This window comes from Ictidomys tridecemlineatus, chromosome 2 (genome assembly GCF_052094955.1).
Source record: "Ictidomys tridecemlineatus isolate mIctTri1 chromosome 2, mIctTri1.hap1, whole genome shotgun sequence".
NCBI classification, from domain to species: Eukaryota; Metazoa; Chordata; class Mammalia; order Rodentia; family Sciuridae; genus Ictidomys; species Ictidomys tridecemlineatus.
In genome coordinates, this window is record NC_135478.1 from 191,279,977 (window position 1) to 191,305,531 (window position 25,555).

Sequence of the window (25,555 nt, forward strand, 5' to 3'; positions counted from 1 at the left end):
GAGAGGCTGAGATTACGACAGGGCAAGGGAGCATTGCTCTGTGTAGAGATGGATTAAAAAGAGAAAAGTTTAGATTAAGTAACAGGACTATCTCCTAATGCAGAGATGGTTTATGTAAAGCTAAATATTACATTCTTTAATCTTTGAAAAAGACCAAAATGAAACAAGTTACAAACAATTTCTTAATATTATATATGTCGATTCCTTATAGCACATCCATCTTTCCACCTGCCTTCCTCTCTGCTTATCAAAATCTATTGATACATCTTGTAAATTCGCCTTTCACAAACATAGGAATAAGAATAATGATTACTACCTGTAATGATTACTGTAGATTTTGTGCTAGACATTTAAGAAGCTTCTTAAATTACTGTAAACATTGTTTTGGAGCAATCAAGAAAACTGAGGATTAGAAAAATTGAGCAACGTTCTATAGGTTGTCCAAGTAGTAAGCAGCAGAACTTATGATATGATCCCTGGGGTTTTCATCTCATTGAATCACTGATAGTACCTTATTACATAGTGAATTTTCATCATTCTATTATTTATATGCCTATATCGTCTCTTTACAAACTCTATGAAGTATTTGGTAGCTAATTAACTTGACTACATGCAATATGTTTAGGTATCTTAGAATAGGTCTGTTTCTGGTTATCAAACTTGCAGGCAAGAGTAGCCACTTGCCAATCTTGAACAAATCATGTGTTCATCATCATTCTAGCTATGAGGATAAGGTAAAGGCTAAATAATCTCATTTTCTTCTCTTCCTAGGTATCATCCATTTTTCACTTTGAAGAAATAATTTCTTCATCAACTACTATATGCAATGCAAATTATTCAATTTATAAAGTTGTCTTTTGAAAGAAATTATGCCATTGGGCTTTTTCATTGAAAAAACATTCATCACCTCTCACACTTCATATCTTTTTCAATTTAATTTAATTTGTAAATACTTGAAGAAAATCATGCTCATGACTAACATTTCAAATACACAGACTACTATGGAGAACAAGGAACCCTGTTTACCTTGCAGTCTTCAACCTCTGTGGTTAGAGGTGAGCATGGCTAACATTTTTTTCTTTTGTGTGTGTGTGTGTGTGTGTGTGTGTGTGTGTGTCTTTCCAGGAATTTTCTATGCATGTATCTGTGTACATTTTTTTCATGTAGCTAATTATCTTGGTTATCTCTTCATATCAGTACATAAAGCAATATTTTAGTCTTCTAATGACTGTTAAAACATTCCACTGTAATGGAGTAACATGATTTATTCAGTTCCCATTAATTTATATTTAGATAGTTTCCAGAAACTTAAACAATTCTGCTATGAATATATATCTACATTTATTTTTGCATACTTCCCATACTAATAGGACAGATTTCTTGCTGGAGCATTTCAGGGTTAAAATATATATATACATTCATTCTTTTAAACATGTTTTTTCTCAAATTGCCATCCCTAAAGTGGGTTTTCACATTGGCACAAATAACATAAAGGTCCAAATAGGCTGTTCACACTTTAAAATTTATAATGAACTCCAGGATAATATGGTATCAACTTCTATATTGTGGGCATAAAATGGCAATTTGCCAAAGATGAATATTTTATTTTTCATTAATACTTTATTCTTGAGCTAGGCTAACCTTTGTCCACTTATAGTTTCAAGTCAATAACATGACTTATGTGTATTTTTCCATGACTTAATGAAAAGAAGCTAATGTTTAAAATAACAAATTTGGTTAATTCTTTGTTCTGGCTGCTTCTCAGGCTATTTCTTCTACTTGGAAAAATCTACTTCAGTCTTGCATGTCTAAATTCCACCTATTCTTTATGGTTTGTTTCAAATATTCTCTCCTTTATCTAAATAGTGTTTCCTTCCTCAGAAATTTCTACACTTCTATTTAACCCTTTTCTAGTAAACATTTTACATTTTAAGTCTCCAATCACTGTTGCTATCATTATTAACAGACTTCAAATCTCCTCAAATCTATAAATGTTCTTATACTCCCTTGTCTCCCTTTCCTGGCTCCATGGATCGATTTAAATTAAACTATAAGTTCAGTATTATTTTACTAGTTTCATTTCCTTTTAAAATGTTCTAAGTTTTTGTTTTTAAGATCAACCAATTGAAATATTTTCATCCTAAATTTTCAGAATTTCTAACAGTGAACAATGTTCTATAAGTGCCTCTTTGGAATTCAGTTCATAAACAAATGCAACTTTAAATACTGAGAGTTAAATCTGACACACTGGTGAGAGCAAGCGTGGATGCTATCATATTAAAGGCCTTTGGAGGCAGGCTAGCATAGTTTACACGCCATTGAGCCTATTTATAGAACTGACTCCTTTTTGCAATGTCAACTGTAACATTACACTTATTTTAAGCCTCAGTATCTCAAATATCAGCCCCTACTAGTTGTATAGTTCTCTCTTATTTGATATCAGAGAGCCCAATGGAGCCTTCTGAAGTACCCACTCAGATTAGCAAAGATAATTTTTTAGAAGTTCCTAATTTATCTGATTCTGTTTGTGAAGATGAAGACGTTGGAGATACCTTCAAGCCTGGCTTCTCTCCTCAACCCAGTAGGCGAGGTTCTGAATCTTCTGAAGACATGTACCTGGACACCCCAACTTCAGGTACCAGAAGAGTTTCATTTGCTGACACCTTTGGATTCAATCTTGTGTCCATTAAAGAATTTGATTGCTGGGAATTACCGAGTGTTTCAACCAATTTTGACTTAAAGAAGGATGTTTTCCATACTGAAGAGTATGTACTATCTCCACTCTTTGATTTGCCTTCTTCAAAAGAAGATCTCATGCAACAACTTCAAGAACAGAAAGCGATATTAGAGTCAACTGAGTATCTTCCTGGGTCTACAAGTATGAAAGGCATTATTCGAGTTTTGAATATTTCTTTTGAGAAGTTAGTATATGTGAGAATGTCCTTAGATGACTGGCAGACACATTATGACATTTTAGCAGAATATGTTCCTAATTCATGTGATGGTGAAACTGATCAGTTCTCCTTTAAGATTTCATTAGTTCCTCCTTATCAAAAAGATGGCAGTAAAGTTGAATTTTGTATACGTTATGAAACTTCTGTTGGTACATTTTGGTCAAATAATAATGGCACAAATTATGCACTGGTTTGTCAAAAGAAAGAACAAGAGCCAGAGCCTGTGAAGCCACCGGAAGAAGTTTCTAATAGACAAATAAAAGGCTGCTTAAAGGTAAAATCAAGGTGAGGATATATCTTGCAATTATTTGTTATTCATTATCTTGAAAGATTTTAATGCTGTCCTTTATATCACATGCTGTAGGAAATAGTTAATTTACAAAAGATATACTGCTTGCTATGTAAAACAGTGGTTTCAGGCTTAACAAGGTCAATGCTGGTCAAATAGTTCTGTTATTTCTTCTATAAATGTGAAGGAAAAAATGGGTATAAAGTAATAGATGATGGGGGAACTGTAATATGTGTATTACTTGCTTAATGAGTTATAAATTAATTTTAAACCATGAAATTCAGACTCTTCATAAGCTATTTATTTTGACATTTAAAGTATATTTATTTTTAGTACTTTTAAAGTGTCTGTGCTCTACTTTGAAACATTTCTGATTAACATAAAACTATATATTCAGTATGTACACAGTTATCAGAAACTTGTAGACCTTTCCCAAAAATGAAAACAAATATTTTAATGACTAATTGAGGTATATAGGGAATTTTGGAGTGATACATGTTAAGTTAAATCATAAGAGATAATACTTAAATTATAAACTAGCAGAATGATGTTAAGTATGTGAATGATATATAAATTACATATAATTTATAATTATAACCAAATGTAAGATTATGGGACCCAAATTAGTATAATTCACTAAAAGTAAATGGAGCAGAATAAAATATGACCCAAATAGAAATAAGGATATTCAGCTATATAGATTAGAGATTTGGGATGTGACCCCTCATTAGTAACCCTGCTCTCCTATTAATGTGAAAAAAAAAATCCCTGGAATTCAGCTCTCTCGATAGTGCAGTGTTGGCTAAGTTCCATGACACTGGGTTAGTAGATAAAGTATTCAGGAGGAGTTAGTTTCCTTCTGCTCTGCACAGTGTCCCGAAGGACAAGTCCATACTGCTCCTCTCGCCATAGGCAAATATTTGATTATCCTCTGAGTGATCTATTCTAACTGTCCCTAAACATAAAGAGTTTAGTAACTGTATCAGAAATAATGTAATACGATGAAAAGGGAAGGGTAGTAGGAATAAAAACACCCAGATTTTAGTTCTCTATGTAGAATTTAGTGAAAAAAACCTATAAGCTATGACATTGGAACTTTTTAACCTCTTTTTGTTTTAATGTATATGACAATAAATAGTAACTACTAAATGTGTTGTTTTAATGCATTAATGAACTAAATGTAGTGTAGGTTGAAGCAATCCCAGCATATGAAGTATTTTTACTTTCATTTTCTTTTAAAGTTATTTGAAAGAGTAACTTAATGAACTTTGTGAATTGTGTCAACTCTCTTAGTCCAAATCCAACTTTTTCCGATTTTAACTGATGCTGTTAAGAGAGCTAATAGAATCATAATTATATATATGTGAAAACAATAGTTAAATGTTTATAAACTTACTCAATAGCATACTCACTGTAGAAACAAAATAATGCTATTTAGCACACTAATTTCTCTACATACACTTGCATATATTAAATACTTTATGCATGAGATAATCATCAGTGAATATCTGTTAAACATGCTGCAGTTTGCTCTGTATGTGAGAGCAAACAGAATTTAAGAAAGGTATAGCCTTATTGTCAAAGGGTCCATAAAAAAAGCAGCATTTAACTCAGTGGATTTTCCTGCAATTTAAAGATGCAGCTTTATAATGAAAAGGAATCCACACTGAACTATAGTTTAGGTAGGAGATTCCTTTGATATATTAAATTTGGATACCAAAAGCAAAATAAAGGCCTAATATTCTTTCTCAGTCATGATATTATTGGGACTTCTCCTGGTTGAAGATATGTACAACTATCTATACCTGCACAGACATTTGTATTCAGAACAGTCATCAATGGATTCATAGCGGACACCATTCAAGTTTTAATATTGCTTTGGGGAAAAACCTGAGAAGAACTAAACCACAAAATGGTCTAAAGGCCTGTAAAGTTTCCTAATGAGTTATAAAAATGGAAAAAATCTCTCTCCTTCAAAACCACAAATACATTTTCTGCACTTCTATAACTTAAAAATGACCAACATAATTCAAACCACACTTTGAAAAAAGCATTTGCCTCTGGAGGAGGCTTTTTGTGCTGAGTTTCAGTCCAACATGAATTTTTACATCTGATTTATATACCACTCAAAATGGAGTGTATAAAGGAAATCCTGACAGATCCTTAGAACAGCATGTGCCATAATAGAATATTTATACAGCTTTTCCATGATATAATTTATATGCAATGGGGTTTCAAATATTCCTAAAACTCACACAAGAGAGCATTATCAAATTTCTAAATGAATATAGCAGTTGGATTTCATTGCGAAGAATTTGAGAATAGAGAAAAAGAGCACACCTTATTAGTGTTATTTCACAAAATGTGTACTTGGCTAAAATTAAAGTGAACTAACACATTTGATAAAAATTCTAGATTCTACAATGCCTTCCTCCTTCCACATAGTTACAATATCTAAAAGTGTCTCTTATTGAGTGTTTGTACATTTCTTATGTAATTGGAAGTCATTTCTTTCAAAGTATAAAAACAGAAGAGAAATGTATGTGAATTTTTGCTTCATACATGCAAGTAGATTAATAATATTGTGCAACATAATTCTGAGTTAAAATGAAAATTGTCTGTCCTGGTGCACAGAGCAACATCTAACTTCAATTACTCTTAATGCCAAAGTTAATTTGCTATCAGGATCCTGAGATTGTATCTTCTGAAAGTGTCAATAATCCCTTGTAATAAGTATGGGATGAACTGTGGGAACACTGTGCGGTAGGATTTCTGTTATGTCAATCATTCATCCAAGCCATGTGTTTTCTCTATGGAGATTTTTCTCAGGTCAAGTTTGGCAAATCTTCACATTGGTGTGGACTTTTTATTTTCTTTTGATGCTTGTTAATTTAACCACTTTGGACAGAAATATATATTATATATATATATATATATATATATATATATATATATATATAGAGAGAGAGAGAGAGAGAGAGAGAGAGAGAGAGAGAGAGAGAGAGGGAGAGAGAGAGAGAGAGGAAAGCAGAGTCTGTAACTGAGAGGCATGTGACTGAGAATGACCCAAAGTATTTAATTGCACTGAAAGGCATGCATCATGAGATACTTGTTAAGTATCACCACATATCCAGCACTGGACTATGTGCTAGCAAACAAACTAAGCTACTAAATGGATCTACATTCCATGGGGTTTGTTTGAAAATGTATGACAAGAAAGACATAGATATAAATCATATTAAATGCACATAGATAAATAAGCATAAAATAGCATGAAGAAATGGTATACTCTCAAAATGAAAAATTATAGACTTCATAAATATTTTTGTGTTTGATTTCTAACTTTACTATACGTGAACTTGGGCAAGTTAAGTTTGGTTTCCTTGTCTATTACTTGGGAATAAAAGTGGTTGTGCCCCATAAGGGTTTGAGATTTCCATGAGGTAATACACATAAACTTTTGATGTAGTGTCTCAAACACAGGAAGTTATCAATGAATATTGGCTGCCATAAAAAGGCAATGCTAACTCAAACTTTAGGAATATTTGAAAAACTCCGTTAAGGCTTAAGTTCCCTCTAAGTCCATTTTCAATTTCTTTTCAGGTTTCCTGAATTTTCAGGTTTGAAAAGTCATTCCTTTGTCTTTTGCAAGATTTTTTTTCCAGCACTAGGAATTGAACCCAGGACCCTGTGCATGTGAAACAAACACTATATCACTGAGCTATACCCGCAACCCTCTTGCAGCTTTGGAATCAACAAGCAAACTGAACTGTAAATTTTCCTGAGATATGTGTGACCTTATATCTGGAGCACCTTAAAACTGGAAGAGAACTTAGCAACCATTAAAATTTTACACATGAAAAATGAAGTAACAGACTAGAAAGTGTAAAAAAAAAAGGCATTACTTTTGGCATGGAAAGGATGTGCATATTAATACCAGCAAAACATATGCTTAATAACTATGTGGTTACGGACTTATTTATTTCTCAAAGCCTCAGTTAAGTTACTAGTCAAATAAGGGGTTCTAAAGTCTATGTTGTGATGATTAAGGTAAAATGAGATTATATTTTTAAAGTTTCTCATAGAGTGTTGGGTGCATATAATCATCAAAAGCTAACTATCACCATGGTCATCATCATTACCAAACCTTGTCCAGCTGACTAATTTCCTGATTCTTGGACTTGCACTGTTTCTCCAGACATTGTAGGTTTCCTTGTTCAAGTTCCAAAACAAATTGAACACATGTTTCTTAAGGACCTGTGTGCCAGGTCCTATGTTTAGGCAGCAGTGTCCAATTGAGAAGTGTGCCTAGAGACATGGGCCTATGAGGACAAGGAAAGTCCCCAAGACAGAGGAAAACAACAAACACAAGCTCAGGTTATCTGGATATACAATAGAAGCCACATATTTCAAAATATAAGAAATACTTATATTTTAGCTTTTCTCAAATGTGTGATCTATAACTGACCTTGGATGATGGCTAGGAGAGTGGCCTCCTCAGCACTTTGTTTTTTTTCTCCTCCACCATCTTAATGTATGTTCTCAACTGTTGGGTACACAGGTTGACTTCATCTGGTTTTGTATTTTATTAAGTGAAACCAATTTATTATTTTAACCAAAGAAACAGCATGATATAGGTGTTGGATGGTTTTTATAACTTGGCCAGGTTAATGCAAATATAACCCTAGATGACTTTAATGCCAAGGGAAAAAAAATGATTAGTACTCAATATTTCTTTTCTTTTGTACTAGAGTAATAGAACCAGGCACATTCAGGAAAGGGACAAATTTTTTTTTAAAAGCATATTTTAAGAATGTGGAGAGTTTATCTTCCAGGATGGTAAAATTGTTAAATGAGGCTAAGAAAAGCATTGGAAAATGGGGCACAAGATATGGCCATGTTACAAGTTCCAGATAGAGCCATTGGATTGTGAGACTTCCTTCATTTACCAGTATAGCATAATCTGGGGTCCTGGAAATAGTCCAAAGAGGTGTAAATGTCTCCATGAGGCCTCTGGGACCTAAGGTATTCCATAACTAACTCATTTTGAGTCCCTGCTAATTGTGGAAGCTGGGTCTGTTTAAGGGCGGGGGCGCTTTGGCAAGGACTTATGGAAACATAAAACACAGCTGCACAGGCCCATCAAGAGGGTGTTGGAAGCTGCCAGCTGGTTGACAGCAAGAAGCCAACTAGCCTAGAATTTCCTTGGAGGTCTACCAGGGCTTCACAGCTTCCTGGTTTTGTGGAAATCTGTACCCCCATTACGCTAGACTATTGTGGGATTAGTATGAAACTTTTTGGAGAGAAGAGGAATGAGGGATTCTCATCATTCAGGAATTCTCTCAACCTCTTGCTGAAAGAAAGTGCGATGGATGCTGTGGTTGGAGTGGATGCTCCTTCCTGTAAGCCTAACTTACTCACCAGAAGCCCATCTGCAGCCTGCAAAAAAAAAAAAAAAAAAAAAAAAAAAGGAACAGGGTCCAAGAACTCTGAGCCAAAAATGCTCTAGGCAAGGAAATGATGGCACCATTCTGAAGTAAGCCAGTGTAGTTTTTCAGTTTCCTCTAATTCTGTTAGCTGTGATTCTTGTACCTATTCCAGGTTCTTGCCCCAAACCCCTACAGGAATAATGTATGGGGAGTAACCTCAGGGTAGATTCATGGTGGGCCTGATTGCCCAGTGTCCTGTCAGATTTAAGAGATAATCTATACTCTGATATCTCACTTTGTAATCTTGCATGAATTTATGTGTGTGTGTGTGTGTGTGTGTGTGTGTGTGTTTATATATTTGGATGTGTGCACACACCTCACCCCTCCCTTAAGTGCAGACATCTTTAGAATGACAGGGACTATCTCTGTCTTACATCCCTTGAAAATGGTTTCACAGAAGTGTCCTGAGTGCATTTTGAAACAATGGAAATGGATAATTTTAGAGCAGAGAGTACCATAGGGTACAAGGCAGGTTTGAGTATATAACTGGTAAGGGATCCAAAGGCTCTGGGGTCTGGAGTATGTCTGTGTATTGGTGCTTGTGGATTCCAAAACTAATGAAGCATAATGGGAATAGCAGAGGCTTTATAGTAAGGCAGATTTGGGCTTTAACTCTAATTGCCAATGATTCGAACTTGGATATTATATTTTGTATCCATTTTATTAGGGTGCAAAACAGGTATGATAATTTCTACTTGGCAGTGCTGCAATGAGAACTACATTAGCTACCATATATGTGCATCTATCCCAATGTTTGAATCAGTGACAATGTGATAAACTCTTATATGCAGCTGCTCCTATGTCTAAGATTAATGGAGAAATATTTTCTTCCCTCATTATCATTTCAGCTGCCAGGACCCAGGCTAATATAAATAGTTTTAAAATTAGTCATGTTCAATAAGCTCTTGGGCACTAACCAGGGAAACTAATGTTTATGCTTCTGTGGGGACAAATGATTTTTAAATTCCAGCAATTTCTAGGTTACAAAAACTTTGGAAAATTACCTGTTCATAAGTTAGAGACTAGGTCTATTTTTAAAGGAACTACCACATGGTTTTTCTTAAGATGGTTCTTTTAAAGATGATTCTTTTGGACCAAAACATTGGCTTCATACAATTCAATCTACTATAACATTATACCTATGACTAGAAGATGAAGCTTATATAGTTCTTTTCCTCTAAGAAAATATATGTTCTATCACTGCATTTTGGTTATTCCTCTATTAAATTTCTCTATTTTAAAGCATTATTTGTATTCTACCACTATATGAACAGGAAAAGATTCTCAGGACACATTTCTCAAATCTTTTCAGCTTTCTGTTCTGTTGCTCTGATAACTTTCCAAGGGTAAGCAGCATGGTGGTATCATTATCCATTACATAAATAACAATTGATTTTGAAAGCTTAATATAATGCTATCCTGCTGTTTAAAATTTTTTATGAAGAATAGAAATAAATTACTGAACTGGACTGTTTCACTGTATTGTTTGATGATGTAGACTGGTTGTACATTAAACAAACATGTGTTAGGAAAATTTAATATCCCCCCCAGTTACGCTGAAAATGATCTGTGTTTTCCATTAGTGCTATTCAATTCACAATTATAATTGGAATATTGTAAGACAGTGGCTCTCTTTGCTCAACTGTGTACTTGAATTTTGCCCCTTTTGAAGTCTGAAGTAGCAAATGGTCAAACTACTTCCCTTCCTCCAAAGAGATACTTGTTAATCATGCTGGATGGTGACAGTGCTTTTCCTAACCATGTGAAAACACTTCCCAGTCCAAGATAGTATCAGGATTCCTAACCCTAACTACTTGTGGTATTCTGATTTGTTTTACAAAATTAAGCCAAGGTACAACCCTAACCTGTTGACTCTAATTCTAAAAGAAAAACCTCAAGCTAATTTTCATTGTTAAAATAATTACTGCAGATGTCTTAACCCAACTGCAAGCCACAGAATTTTTGTTCAGGTAAATTTCAGCTTCACAAACTGTGTATGGAATGAAGCTGGAAATATTTATTTTACCAACAACTCCTTTTGGAGATTAAAATTTGTTATTTCATAACATATTGATACAATTTAGTTTATTTAAGCACTTAACAGTAGAAAAAATCTTTTTCAGATGTAACAAAAAAAGAGATTGCCTTCCTCATATATAATCTTAAGGAGGTGCATAGAATAATAATTATCAATGTTTCTGATCTTAATACAGCACTGAATTTCTCTTCTTTCATTCTCTTCTCTTCCCTCCCTTCCTTCCTTCCTTCCTTCCTTCCTTCCTTCCTTCCTTCCTTCCTTCCTTCCTTCCTTCCTTCCTTTCTTTCTTTCTTTCTTCTTTCTCCTTCCCTCCCTCCCTCCCTCCCTCCCTCCCTTCTTTCTTTTCGTTCTTTCTTTCTTTCTTTCTTTCTTTCTTTCTTTCTTTCTTTCTTTCTTTCTTTCTTTCTTTCTTTCTTTCTTTCTTTCTTTCTTTCTCCTTCCCTCCCTCCCTCCCTCCGTCCCTCCCTCCCTTCTTTCTTTTCTTTCTTTCTTTCTTTCTTTCTTTCTTTCTTTCTTTCTTTCTTTCTTTCTTTCTTCTTTCTCCTTCCTTCCTTCCTTCCTTCCTTCCTTCCTTCCTTCCTTCCTTCCTTCCTTCCTTCCTTCCTTCCTTCCTTCCTTCCTTCCTTCCTTCCTTCCTTCCTTCCTTCCTTTTTTTTTCCAGTACTTAGAATCAAACCCAGGGCGTTGTGCATGCCAGGCAAACTCTACCATTGAGCTACATCTCCAGCCCAGGGCACTTGATTTCCAAACAATTTTCCTTGATTCATATTGTAGAAGAAACTATCTAATTCTGTCCTTTGCTTTCAGGCAGAATTATTCTGAAAACCACTGGAGTCAAATGATTGTGTGTCTCTTTTTAATTATCTCCTGGACAATTGTATTCTTTAGTAATGTATTCTGTAAGGAAGTTCTATGTCTTTACTATAGTCTTTCATATTATTCTGTCTTCAGTCATTCATTTACTCTTTCAGTTGAATTAAATGTTGGAATTCCTATACTTTATACTCAAAGTTAAGCAAAATTATATGGTTTCTCTCATTGATTTCTACTTTCCCTGTCAAATACCCTCAATAACTTTAGATTTCCTCCCAGAGGCTTAAGCTAATAAACTAGTAAACTAGTTTGTAACATTTTAATGCAAAAATCAGAAAAGTAAAAACCCATCGCTAGCTGAATTCTTCTAGGGGTGAATAAGATCCTTATTACAGGGTCTTACATTTTTTGGCTCTGCTGTGTCAGGGGCAGCCAATGGGTTAACAGCTGGCTGGCTAAGGAGCTTTCCTAATCCAGCACACTTAGCTTTCAGTTCTGAGTATTGAAGATATTATTATTATGCTATTTCTTTGGAAGCCAGAGAATGGAAGGAGACCATTTTATAAAATTAGAAATTTAAAAATACTTCAGAATGTTATTGTTTTTTCTTCAGTGCTACCTAAAAATATAGCTATATTAGAATTCCTGAAAACCTCTTAGATAAACCGAGAATAACTTAGAATTATAGTTATGTTATTTCTAGACATCTAGTTATTAAATAAAATTCCATTTAAGAACATAAAGATATTTAAAAAGAATTTGAGTAAATTTGAAAAATCAAACGTAATGCAGAACAAGTGAAATTTAAATAAGCTTAAGTTTATTCTTTTGTAGAAAAGGTTAATATTTTATTTACAAGCACAAATCATTTGAATATATGTGAATTTCCTGATTGCATGTGTATGATGTGTCTGTATGTTTGTATACAATTTTAAGTAACAGCTCTTTGTTCTAATCAGTGAATATATGTAGAGAACTAGAGCAGCTAATCTAGTTGATAATTTATCTAGGAAATTCCACTGCTTTTTCTGTGGAAATACACTCATACACACATATGTACATGTAAGCTCTTCATTCAGTTTTGTGTGTGTGTGCACATGTGTGTATAGTGCATATAAAACATTCTTCAAATAGTGTATATTTTCTATATTAGTAACATCTCATTCAAAGCTATAAAATCAAGTCATATTTGTTGACAATGGCAGTTATGCAAACATTTGAGTTACTTGTTTACAAATCTCATAAAACTTATTTAGCTCAATCTGAGCCCAAGGCCTATTGTTGATCTATCCACATTATGGGGCTTGCATTACTTTGTTTTGCTTCTTTTAAATTAACAATATTTCTGGCAGGATTTCCCTATAGAGTGGCAGCCTATAGAATACAAATTTGAAAAGCTATCCTTAGATGAATAGGTTTGTGTTTGCCATTATTACATCTGATGAAACTTATTTATAGATAAGGAAAATAATATTTAGCAAGAGATTTACTGTTGAATATGATAATTGTATGTCTGGAAGGAAGAAAACCTTTGATGTACTGCCCTCTATATCAGTTTAGACAGAATGTTTATAATGGTGGCATTTCTAGGTACTCCCCATACACGAATATTTTTTTTTAAACCTTCACATTTTATTTTTGTCACTTTTGAATTTTGTATTTAAATTATGTAGTTTTGATCAAAGCAAAAAGTTTTGTGAAAAAATCCTAAAATTATTTTACTCTAAAGCATTTCCATAAATGCTTAGGCTATTTTCAAATAAGATCATGTATTACTACACTTAAATCATGAACGAAAAAAAAAAAAACAATTCTGTGGCTATATTTTGTTGGTCATAACATAGGAAGGGTATTGAGAAGAAGCATTTGGACTTACTTGGTTAAATTATAAAAAATTATATGTAAAGATGGACAGAGCCAAACCTGTATTTTTAAAAGTTTTCAATATGTAAACTCTAGCTCTTCCAGTTGTTTTTACTGTTTCAATCCATGACACTAGCCTACTTGAAAGCTGACTTTTCTTGTCTCTGACTATCCTATTCCTACTTTCTATCAAGGACAAGTTCAGATTGTTATTTTTCCTCGTGAAGCTTTCTTGGTGTCTCCAAATTTTTCAGATTCTTCCCTTCCTTAAGAATGGTATTTAATGCCTCCATCATTCATCTGGTGTTTAGTCAAATATTGCCCTTTTCTTCACTTAAAAAAAAAACAACCCAAAGTTGTAATTGTCCTCTTTTTCCCAACTAAATGCCAGGTTTATGAGGTCAGAAATGTAATGAAATGTATATAACTTTTTTTTAACTTAAGTCCTACAATGAGGTAGTGATATGTGTCTGCCACACTTTAATGAATACTATTTAATTTTTATTTTGATATAATTTACAGAAAAATTCAAGAAGAATATAAATAATTCTCACATTTGTGCATATTAATATTTTAAAACTATATAGTAGAGGAATTCAGTTGCTTTGATTCTTATAGGCAAATTTTTTTTTTACTTTTAAAAACTTCAAGCAGTGGTTATTTTTTAGTTTGTAGCCAATTGCTGATTTTGCTGAATATAGAATATGTTTAAAGTATTCTGAAAAATTTTAATGAGCTTTCTGGACATAGTGGCACATACCTGTAATCCTACCTACATGGAAGGCTGAGACAGGAGAATTACAGGTTCCAGTCAAGCCTCAATAACTTAACAAGACTCTGTCTCAAAATAAATTTAAAAGAAGGAGAAGGAGAAGGAGAAGGAGAAGGAGAAGGAGAAGGAGAAGGAGAAGGAGAAGAAGAAGAAGAAGAAGAAGAAGAAGAAGAAGAAGAAGAAGAAGAAGAAGAAGAAGAACAACAACAACAACAACAACAACAACTTGACTGGAAGTGTAGTTCAGTATCAGAGTGTCCCTGGGTAATCCTCAGGACTAAACTCATGAGCATATATCTAAAAAACTCAAGGGGGAATACTGTTGGTACTACAATCATTAGACATAATACTTTAAAAACTTTTAAAATTATGTTTTGCTTTATGATAATAATAAGAAGCAAACATGTATTTTAGGACATTAGCATAAGGTCTGAATAGTCATAAAATTTTATTACCAAAATAAAACATGCTTCATTTTTAATGATATATCAATTACCTCTTATATCACCACATTTAACTTCTCAGAGTTCATTAAGAATTTTAATGTAGTCCCTAATACCTTACATAACTCTGTATATAAAACTTGAAGTCCCTATCCAAAGTATAAATGTATTATTGAGGTAGCTGATGCATGACCTTGATAAAATTTTTTTTCACCATTTCAGAATAACTGTTTCAATTAAATTAGCTAAAAATTAAATTACAGACATTTTGTATTTTTCCCATAAACTTTTAATATATAAATCTAAATAGGTTTTCATTGAAAATATTATTTGTAAGACTGCATTAAAGATTTTCTGAGAAGAATTTTCTATTGTTTGGGTCTTGCTGAACTGTTCAGTGTCTTGCTAAATTGCCAAGACTTGCCTCGAACTTACAGAATTTGTGATCCTCTTTCCTCAGCCTCTTTTAGCTGCCAAGATTGTAGATATGCACCACCACACCTGCTTGAGTTTTAGATATTTCATCTTGCAACAATAGTCCTGTAGTAAGGGCCATTTCCTGTTGTCATTAATTTTGATCCAAATACTTTCTTTAAAAACTAAGGTTAATATGTGAACTTAATATAAAAGACTAGTCCAAGAAGTTTGGTCTTTATCCTCTTGGATGGATACATGGACATTATTTAAATATGTTTTCTTCTTTAATAACAGTGACATGAAAGAAAAGAATTATCAGAATATCAGTAGAGCTGAATGCTCTTGAGCTTGCAAAATGATAGTGAAAAAAATTCATTCAACAAATATGTATCAAATGCATATTACATTCCACAAAGGATCCTAAACTCTGTGGATGTATCCATGAAAAAAAAAATGACATCTTTTGTCCTCATGTAGCTTATATTCTAGACAGGAAAACTAATAATAGACTAAATAAGAAGCAAGTTATGTTAGAAGATGATAAGTGCAATTGAGAAAATAAAATGCAGAGAAGAGTAAGTAGAATATGGAATATCTCCTTCCTTAACTAACGGATGTGCTTCATTGAAAATGTGATGATTGATCAGAAGCTTGAAAAGAGTCAGCCATGAAGTTATATGGGAAAAGAGTGCTCTGTGCTTAAGGGACTGGCTGGTGCAAATTCTCTGAGGAGAACATGAGCAACAGTGTTTAAAAAGTAGCCAGGGGGCCAGTGTGACTGAAGCAGAGTGAGTGAAGGTGAGTAGGAGATGAAGTCAGAGAGACTGTCTGGAGCATGTGGACAGCATTTTCACTTACTATAGTCTTTTAACTGTTATTCTGAATGTAAATGAAGGGGGTCATTGAAGAATTTTAAGCTTACCAGTGACAGGATATTGCTTTTATTTTAAAAAGTCTGATGCTGCCTGCTGTATAGGAATTATACAATGCCTAAGTGTTGGATTACAACCTGCTCTGTTTACTCATCAATAAATCACACACTGAGGCCAGTGTATAGAGTTGGGGATTGTATTTTAAAATGGGGGAGTTGTCCATCTTGGGTTCCACCATGTTCAAGTGATGAACCTTTCTCTTCTAATTTTCTCTGGGTCTCCTGTGAACTCCACAAGAGTTATTTTCCATGAGGGTGACTTCTACCCAAATGGTATCTGAGGGTAAAAAGAGTACAGGAAAGGCACAAATGAACACATACAATTGGGGGTGGTTTGTCTTTGACACTAAACTCTTCTGAGCCCCTTTTCTTCTTTCCTCTGGCCTTCTGGGAGTTCAGATCCTTAAAACGTGTCTTATAAGTCTATCTTTTTGAATGAAGAACCTGGTTAATAATTGTTAGAGTGAAGGTGGAGTTGTGTAACAATCTACTCAAAGAAGAAATCCCACGTTTAGGTTATCTTTAAAAAGCACTAAATCATTGTAGCTATTATTTTTTTTATTTTCAAAATATTCTCATTATCTTGAAAATAGACTTTAAGTACTAGACAGATTGAATATGTAAATTGGTATTTATAAAAAAATTTTCCTTAAAATCAGCACTATGTACATAAAAATCAAGCTAACCATTGAAAGTGATTCTGAAAGACAGCAAATATAATCTTGCAAGTGGTTTCACTTATGTACCATGTCATGAAAAGACCAGAATATGTGTGGTTATGGCATTTTTTGTATGAAATATTATCTTGCACTTGATCAAATCCAAGCATATTACACTCTTAGTATGTGGACTTGAATTTAAACCATTATATTATTGTTCTGCCTTCTTCTTCTTTTTTTTTTTTTAGCAACTATAATCTCATCTCTATTGTTTTCACCCAAGACTGATTGTTTCTTTTATGAGAGCTAACCTACTTGTGCACATGACCATACACTTCAAGGCGTTTACCATAATTGTTTGGGCAATTTGCCACTTAGCATACCAACTGGAAAACATTTTGCTAGTCCAAGTATAAATCTTCATAAACTTGGCCGATTTTATAATAAGTAATAATTGTTAACATAGAAATGATGAATATCTTTTATCCTCTCCCCCCCAGAATGTCTAGGTTTCTTTATAGTTTTTTTTAAAGCAAGTTTAAATTCACTGTGAATATGTAAGTCACACAATGAATGAAAATTGTTATACAGCTCCAACAGTAGCAGAAATACAATTGGTGTACAATAGACGTGGAAGCCTGTGCTTTTGATTATGTATACCCATCTCCTCCCTAACCCTACCTCAGAATATTTTTAGCAAGGAACTTAATTTCATCCTAACCATACCTTCATGTGCTGAAAACCAGTTGTGGCATAGTAGTATAAACCAGTGCTTTTCAAACTCAGCTGTGTGGAGAAAAGGGAAAAATAAACCACCCATCCTCAGGCCCGACCACAAAGACTTTAATTTACTGGGTCTGGGGCAAATCCCTGGCACAGGTATGTTTTAAAGGCTCTCTGCATGTTTCTGAGGAGTGCCAGGCTAGGAATGGATGGAGTAAACAACATAAATGGTGTTCTGAGGTATAATTTTAAAATACTGATAATCTGTTAATTAGTTGCAATATCCACCAAAAGAATAATGCTATTTATGTCAAGGGGATTTAGTAAATATGAATGAAATCATACATTTGATAATGTGGCAAGAAACATCATAGACATGAATAGCAACATTAAGAACAGTGAGATGTTGAGATACCATAGATACACTTAATAAAATATTATTAAAGTTCACCTCTGTGGTGAATTGGAGAAAAGAACACATTTCTTTGAGGTAAACAACATTATACAGCATGGTAGGGTTAATTTCCATTTAAAATGGAAGCATCCATTTAAATGAAGCAAACATCAGTATTTATTTTTTCTGTTTGGAGACATAAAATGGTAAGGACAGCTTTTAATCACTAATAGACTATTGCAATAGAGAAGAAAGTGTGAACTGAACTGAACTCAAATTTGTGCAGAGTTGACTAGACATTTTTAACAGAAAATGAATGAGCAGAGAGGGGGGCAAACAGGAGCTTGGAAGAGTTGGTCTGTATAAATGCCGATTAGGTTAGCTGTGTCTGTTTGTTGGCAATTGTCTGAGTTAGGATTCTGACCTTCCACAGAGACTGGGAGAGCCCTATCCTTCTGGATGCTTACATTGTAAAGGAATGACTTTGAGGTCCTGGAGCAAATGCACTCCTCAATCAGAGGGGATGCACACACATTTCAAAAGGGAGAAGGAAGGATTCACATTTGTGAATCCTTTGTAGTAAATGCTCTAATAAATTGTGAACAGAAGCTCATCTTCAGACTTTTGACTAGAACAAAGAGTAAATTCTTTTGGCAGTCTTGATCTTTCTCAGGCAAACTAAGTTTATCCTAGGGATGTGCCCTTGAGCTGATAGAAACTATATTAGTCTTTGCTTAAGCTTTAAATCTGTGGAGAAGGGGGTAGACAGAATCCCTCCCATCACATGCCTAATGGTACTCCGTCTGCCTGGAATATTCTCCTGCTCCTGCATCTTATTCTGAGTAATCATTGAGGTTTCATGTCTCAGATGAAATATTTTCTCCTCCTGGAAACATTCCATGATCACCTCCCTTCCCTAAATTTGGGTTAGTGCTCTTATTATTTTCCTCTAGAAGGAAACATACCAGTTATGAGATATGCAGTCGTGATTTTCAAATACTGGTTTGTTTTTATCTTTTATTAAATTATAAACTTCATAAAGGCACAATTCACTCAACTTTAACCTGAGCTAGTAGTGTTTAACTTCTAGTCTAATATCTAACACATTTTAAATATTTGTTGAGTGAATTCGTGTTGAATTGGTTCCAACATTATTCTGAGTTAGCATGGTGTTCAATTGGTGTACTGAGTCTTTTAAATGCATTTGAGAGCAGTGTTCTGCACAGTGTTGATTATAAAGTCCTGCTGTCTTGCTGAAAGTGTGGCCAAGATCTTCATTTTGTTAACATAACTGAATCTCAGCAGAACTTGGCTCTTGTACCCAACACTTTTAGCAGTTTCAGTATGTGGCCCAACTTTCTCAGGAACCTGATCCTTATTCTTCCCATTTGTATGTGGTTTCTAGCTTATCTTTCCTTAAACAGCATATTTTTTTGGGTGCTAATTTCCAACCACAGTCCCTTTTAGCCTTCCCCACTTCATTGTCTTAGGATTTTTTTTTTTTTGTATGAACTTTGCTTTATTTTATCAGGGACCCAAAATGCCCTCTTGGTGAGCCATCTTGCATTTTTGAACTCCTTCTTACTTCCTCTATCATATCCAGTGGTAGGATCTAAAGAAAACGAGATGGTACTGTGACCTTCCTAAATCAGTTGGACTTCTTTCTTTCAATTTACATATTCATTCATCATCTCTGAACCTGGGTAGGACCAATAACTGTTGGGTGTTTTCTGGCCTTTAGTTATGAAATTAACATTAGCCAGAATACAAATTATAATTAGTTGCTGTGACAAGTATATCAAATGTTATTTATGCTAAAATAATATTGCCTCCTATTTAAAGAATGTTAAATAAAAACTAGGTAGTATCTCTTCAATGCAGTGAAGTTAATTTAAAAGTTATATTAATGATTTTTTATGGGGAATGGATATTAAATAAATATAAACTTCTGTAAACAAATTGCAAGAGTTTAGGCCATATGGAGTTTACAAGGAACTGTTTCTTCTGAAATTTAGTAGAGAAATAGCAATAAAAATTATTGTATTTTAGATTAGATTCAAATAATAAAATGGCAAGAAAGTGAATACAGGCAGTATATAAAATCTCAGATGGAAAGTTATGCTATAACATATTTTTCATAATATGGTATGTGGGTAAGTTTCAAAAGACACTTTAATACCTTTCCGTAGATTCTGTAGGTCATTTTTGCAGGAATAAAAGTTTGATCCCCTTTTTTATAAAGTATTTTTTCTAAGACTGAACATCTTTCAGTGATATTATTTTTCATATAGTTTGAATAGCAACTGTAAACATTAATTTCATTATTTTTGCATAAATGCAAAATCCCATCACAATAATAAGAGCTGATACTTATAGACACTGCTGTATTCTGGGCACAAAGTGATTTAAGTCCATTTTCTCATTTAATGTGTGACATGAGTATAGATATTTTCTTTTCCCTGGCCTAATTGCTCTTTTTTTCCTTATATTCTCTCTTATGCCTCTCTCTGTTTTCTTTATTCTTTTTCCTATTATATTGCCCTTTCCTTTCCTACTTCAGCCCAAGTTATTCAGCTGCTGGTTGTATTACTCATGTTTCAGAATTCCATTTTTTTTTAAAACAGTGCTTTCTTCATTTTTTTCTGTTATAAGCCAAAAGTCAATTTGACACTGAATAAATATGTAAAATCATATTTTATCCTAAATTTTGACTGATTTAGTCAAAATGCTTCCAAGGGTTCATGTGTACAAATCTGCCTTAAATCAAAGAATCGGCTGAAGGGGAGGAGGTCTTTGGAGGTGCAGTGGTAGGATTCTACACACGAGTTGTAGAATCCTTTGTGAAGTGTCTGTGACAGAAGATGGAAAAAAGACAATAGTTCACAAAAGGTGTGGGTGAGGGGTTGGCAAAGAAAATGTGTAACACAAAATGTGGACATTTGTGAGGTATGCCTCAGTGCTTTGCATTAATAATTTGTATATTAAGAAGTCACAAGTCTTCACATTAATGAATCTCTAACTAGTCTCTGACACAATAGACTGATATGTCCCTGGAGGAGTCATTATGGCCTATCATGTCAATGATCCACATATTAATGACTCTCTTATATGCTCATCAACAGGTAGCCTAATAGACTTCCATTGAGCTCTTTTTCATTTGCTTTTTAAATGTGTCCTCTTCTTCCTTCCTTTTGTAATACTATTGTGAAGAATTGACAAAAAGGTGCATTAGGGTAATTTTAACTGTGACGTAAGTTCACAAAAGCATTAAATTTAGAAATAATGCTTTAAGACTTACTGAGCCTGCCTAAAAAACTTTTCAAATGCTGTTAAAAACAAATCTAGTGTGATAATGGGTCTCTTATTTGGATCTTAATGCAAACCGTCTAGCCTGATTTACCCTATTTCTGTTTTCCTTGATGTATTAATTTATAATATGATTAGCATAAGTAGAGCTAGTTTAAAAACCTGTTTTTGAAATGGAGTTAATTGAAAATGGAATTGAATACCAACAGACTTCATATCATAGAGGCTACTAAACACTTATTAAAACTAAAAAGCAGTAACTAATTGTATAAAAAATTAAAAGTATTACAGGAAATACTATATATTCATTTATTTGATTGCATAGCAACCTAGAACTGTCTCACGATCTAAGAAATGATTTCCTAACGTTTAAATCAAAATAACCACAACAAGGCACTGAATATCTTAACATTTCCAACTTGCTTTGCTATATTTTAATTTTTGTTAAAAAGTCCTAATCATTATATTGAAGAAATGGCATTTTTTTAATACAAACACAAAAGTTGTGATCTACCATAAAAGCAATACTGAAGAGTTGTTTTCTAGTATTCATCACTTAAAAAACATTTACCTTTCTGTCCATAGTACTGGCAGGTTGTGGCTGAGGAGTCCTTCATGCCAGATTTTTCCATAGGTCTTTCTCCACTTAAAATTCATGAATTCTGCTTTTAATTGCATCTCAGTCCAAAGCAACCTGTAATTTTTTTTTTGGTGGGGAATCCACACTTTTACCTTCATGATTCCATTTAATCATGCACTGGCTCTTCACAACCTAGTGCCTCATTAGAAAGCACGCATCTCCCAGAATTGTACATGGTGCTCCATTCAATGATAAAATAAAGTACCAGAAGTATCTTTCTCCCTGATTCTTTGGGGTGCATTACAAAAAAATTAGCACCTTACACTTATGTTGTAGAGGCTTTAGTCCTGTAATTCTTGGTAGAAAATGAAAAGTTAGAAAATGAAGATGCTTTGGAAAGGAGAATTACCAAAGACTTTTTTCCAACAAGATGATGTCCTTCAATTTCTTTCTCTGCTATTGAAATTTCCTGCATCAAAAAAGCAAACTACCATCATTTTCTAGTACAAGCACCAAGGCAATATAGTGTTCTAATTTATAAATTGAAAGAGATGAGTTTTAGAAATGTAATAATTCAACATTATGCAAAATAGGCAGATGATTCATATAGACACTGAGGTAGTAGTATGTTCTTAGTTACTTGAGTGCTTGAGCAGTTCAGTATGGTCTCCACAAAGAATTTGTGGTCTCTCATGGTTTGTGATTACATTTTAAATGTAATAAATTAACTCAAAGATTTTATCCAAGACATTTTATTTATTTAATTAATTGCAGAGATGGATAATTCTCCAGTATTTGAAAAGTTTTACTTGGCTATAAATAAAATGATACGGAAATACATCATTCTATAACACACAGCAGAAATAATAAGACTACGTCATAAGTAGTACAGGTCAGATTTCTGTGGAATTAAATTTGAATTGATAACACTGACTAGGCTTTAATTGAGAATTTATCTTTGGCTACATTGCAGTTTTAAATTAGCAGTTATTTCCATTGATTCTGCCAGCAATTGCGTCTTAAAATTAAGGTATTTTTAAATTAACATATTCTAAATTATACTCCTATTCGAACTCTCAAGCAGAAAAGTGTGTTATTTCATGTCAAAACTGAGAAGAAAATTTGATTCCATTTTGAACAATATAGGGTGATGGGTAGTGGCTGCCTAGCTGTGTTAAAGTCCTGAGTTCAATCTGGGCTTAGCAAAGGAAGCCCCTTTATCTGTTATCAGTGTCTGCCATGGGTACTGGAGAGGGAGGTCAGCATGAGCAGAGTTGTATTTGTGATTCCTAATCTAATCCCAAGCTTTCACTTTAAAGATAAGGAATGTGAAGCCCACAAAAATAAATGCCCCTTACCATGTCAGATATTAGTCCACAGAATCAGCATATAAAGGGAATAATAAATCTATTAAAAATTCTGATGTTTCCCCCTAGAGATTATTTCCTGCTTCTTTCAATGGTTGTTAATAATGCAGAATTATATTCATTTTGTTTTCCTTTCTGGCATTATCATCAAGGAACTGAACTTAATGCATCTTTTCATCCTAAATTCCTTCTGCATAATGCCTTTAAAGTTTTTCCCTTAGACACTTCTGTTCACAATTAGACAGTTATCTCAATTATCTCTCTTTTGATCAGATGTTTCTCTTCTGTTCTGTTTTATTCCTGATCAAGAGAACACTGCTACTATGGCACCAAAGGAAAAACCTTGGTAGCTGGAGTAGCTGGCAAATATATTATGAACTTTACCTCTACACTTTCCTTCTTCCTCCAATATATACGCAGTTAGGAAATGTCAGAATGCTAAAACGCCCGCTTTTAGGAAAAAATCAACATAACAGTATGAAAAGAAAGAGTAAGCAATAAGCAATTCCTATACCCTTGGAAAGCTTTACAGTGTATTTGTATGTATGCAGTTAGGGCCAAATCCTTATATATTGTCGTCAATGACTGCTAAAAAATCCTTAAATGAGTTTCATAATTTCTTACTTAAATGATCATTTATTTTATTTCTTTCTTGGGGGAGAAGAGAGCAAAGGAAATCAAATGAGACCATAAACTTTGAACAAAACGCACTGGTTTGAATTTCTTGAGTAATTTAACATTTACTGTCTAGTTGTTTATCATGGAGTGAGAGGTGATGCCCAATAATTCCAAGTTTGGTTCTCTTTAAACAGTTCTGAACATTTTCAGGCAGTGTTATGGAGACACAAATGCACCATACATTTTTCACTTGGGAAATGATCTCTATTTATGCCAGCTTTTTGATTCACTTTGGAACAGAATTACATTTCGCTGCTCACAACCTAATCTTGCCCTTAGCTCTAACTGGTTGGGTAATTCTATCACATCAGACTTAGATTTCATGGAACAGATCTGTAAGAGATTTTGCTCATACTTTAAGACACATGTGGAGTTTTAGCACGATGGTTTTATAGAACTTTAGGAAAAAACATATTAATTATACTAAAGAATGCTACATTTTGACAGTGTTAAAATTAACCATAACTCCAAATGAAGAAATACAACACACCCAGACACTGCAGTAATATTAACATGGTGCCCAAATCCTGACACTGAATAAATCAATTGAATTATAAAGGAGGTGTGAATTAGTATTCCAGTGCTCACTGTATTTGGAGAGGATACTTTTAAATAAAAGTTATTTTTTTTACTGGAGATCTACTCATTTATTTTTAGAGTGCAGACTTATGATTCTAAGCATATATTTAAAAAGTCTAAGCAAGTATGCTACCATGGGCTATACATTTTACTCTTAAAAGTATCTTGTGAATTAAAGATATGAGAAAACATGATGAAAATTAAAAATACAGAAAATTTAAAGAAAAAGTGGAAGGATGGTTATGGGTTTCTACTTTAATAAGGGTGGTATTTACTATAATTGGCTAATAATAAGTAATAATAATGAGTTTACTCATTAATTACTTCCACATATTGAAAACTATACTTAGTGACTATTCTGTGTAAGAGAGTAAGTAATATTTTGGAAAAAAATAAAGCATAAGCAGATGAAATATGTGGTTTGACACCACATGGTCAGTAATTGATTTAGAAAGTATTAACTATTAGGAAAGAAACATTTGCACACCAGTTTTTCTGCTCTTTTTCAAGTCTCTTACCCTCTATGAAAAGAAAACTGACCTGAGGACCAAGACCCTTGCATTTATAGCTTTGCCTGCTAGATAACTTGTAAAGCTTCTGCCACATTGCTTAACCAGGCTTTAACTTCCTTTTCTGTAAAATGATGGGATGGGACTATATAAGTATGAGGTCCTTTACAAATCTGAGATCCTATGTAAATTAGAAGAATTTGGCTAACCTTTTTGAAAAACAACATGGTACTCAGAGATAAAGAATCTATGATACATTTTGAATAATTAACAGCTGACTGAGAAATACAAGTTATTGTTTGCTTTTTCTTGTGTTAGGTAGGTTGAAAACCTCCCCTGTCAATGTTCTGAAATTTTATTCTGGGGGCTGGTTCCTAAGATTGGCCTATTCTTCAGTGTGCCTCTTTTCTGGGTATGTGTGAGTTATGTATACAATTAACTTCTTTCACTCATAGAGCGAAGTTCATTGTCTATCTTTATCATAATTGAGTATGTCTTACTGGAAGCCTGAGGCATAGGGAGGCACTTTCTGCAGCTCCTTCATGATGTCTCAGAAGTTCTGATTTCAGCCCTTTCTACACATGCTCTTGCACCCATGTTTCCAAACAGGAGTGCATCTCACCAGATCTAGTGATTCAGTTGAAGATGCGGGTTCTCATGTCAAAGACACTAATTCAGTAGATCTGGTTTCAAACTCCTGAAGCTTTGAAACAAGGACCAGATCATTTTCAAGTAGGAAGCCTATGAATCA

At 33.7% G+C, this 25,555-nt stretch overlaps 1 protein-coding gene across 2 annotated transcripts in view; it reads left to right on the forward strand.

Moving 5' to 3' along the window:
* Positions 1–2,451: 2,451 nt before the first annotated feature.
* The window catches only part of Ppp1r3a (protein phosphatase 1 regulatory subunit 3A), a 35,539-nt gene continuing 12,435 nt past the window's right edge, over positions 2,452–25,555 (forward strand). The window contains exons 1-2 of one of the 2 annotated variants that reach the window (XM_078030961.1): positions 2,452–3,239; positions 10,900–10,902. In XM_078030961.1, the coding sequence (XP_077887087.1) occupies positions 2,452–3,239; positions 10,900–10,902 (791 nt within the window). The remainder of the gene's footprint in view (positions 3,240–10,899; positions 10,903–25,555) is intronic. The other variant, XM_005332303.5, reaches the window with a different exon arrangement.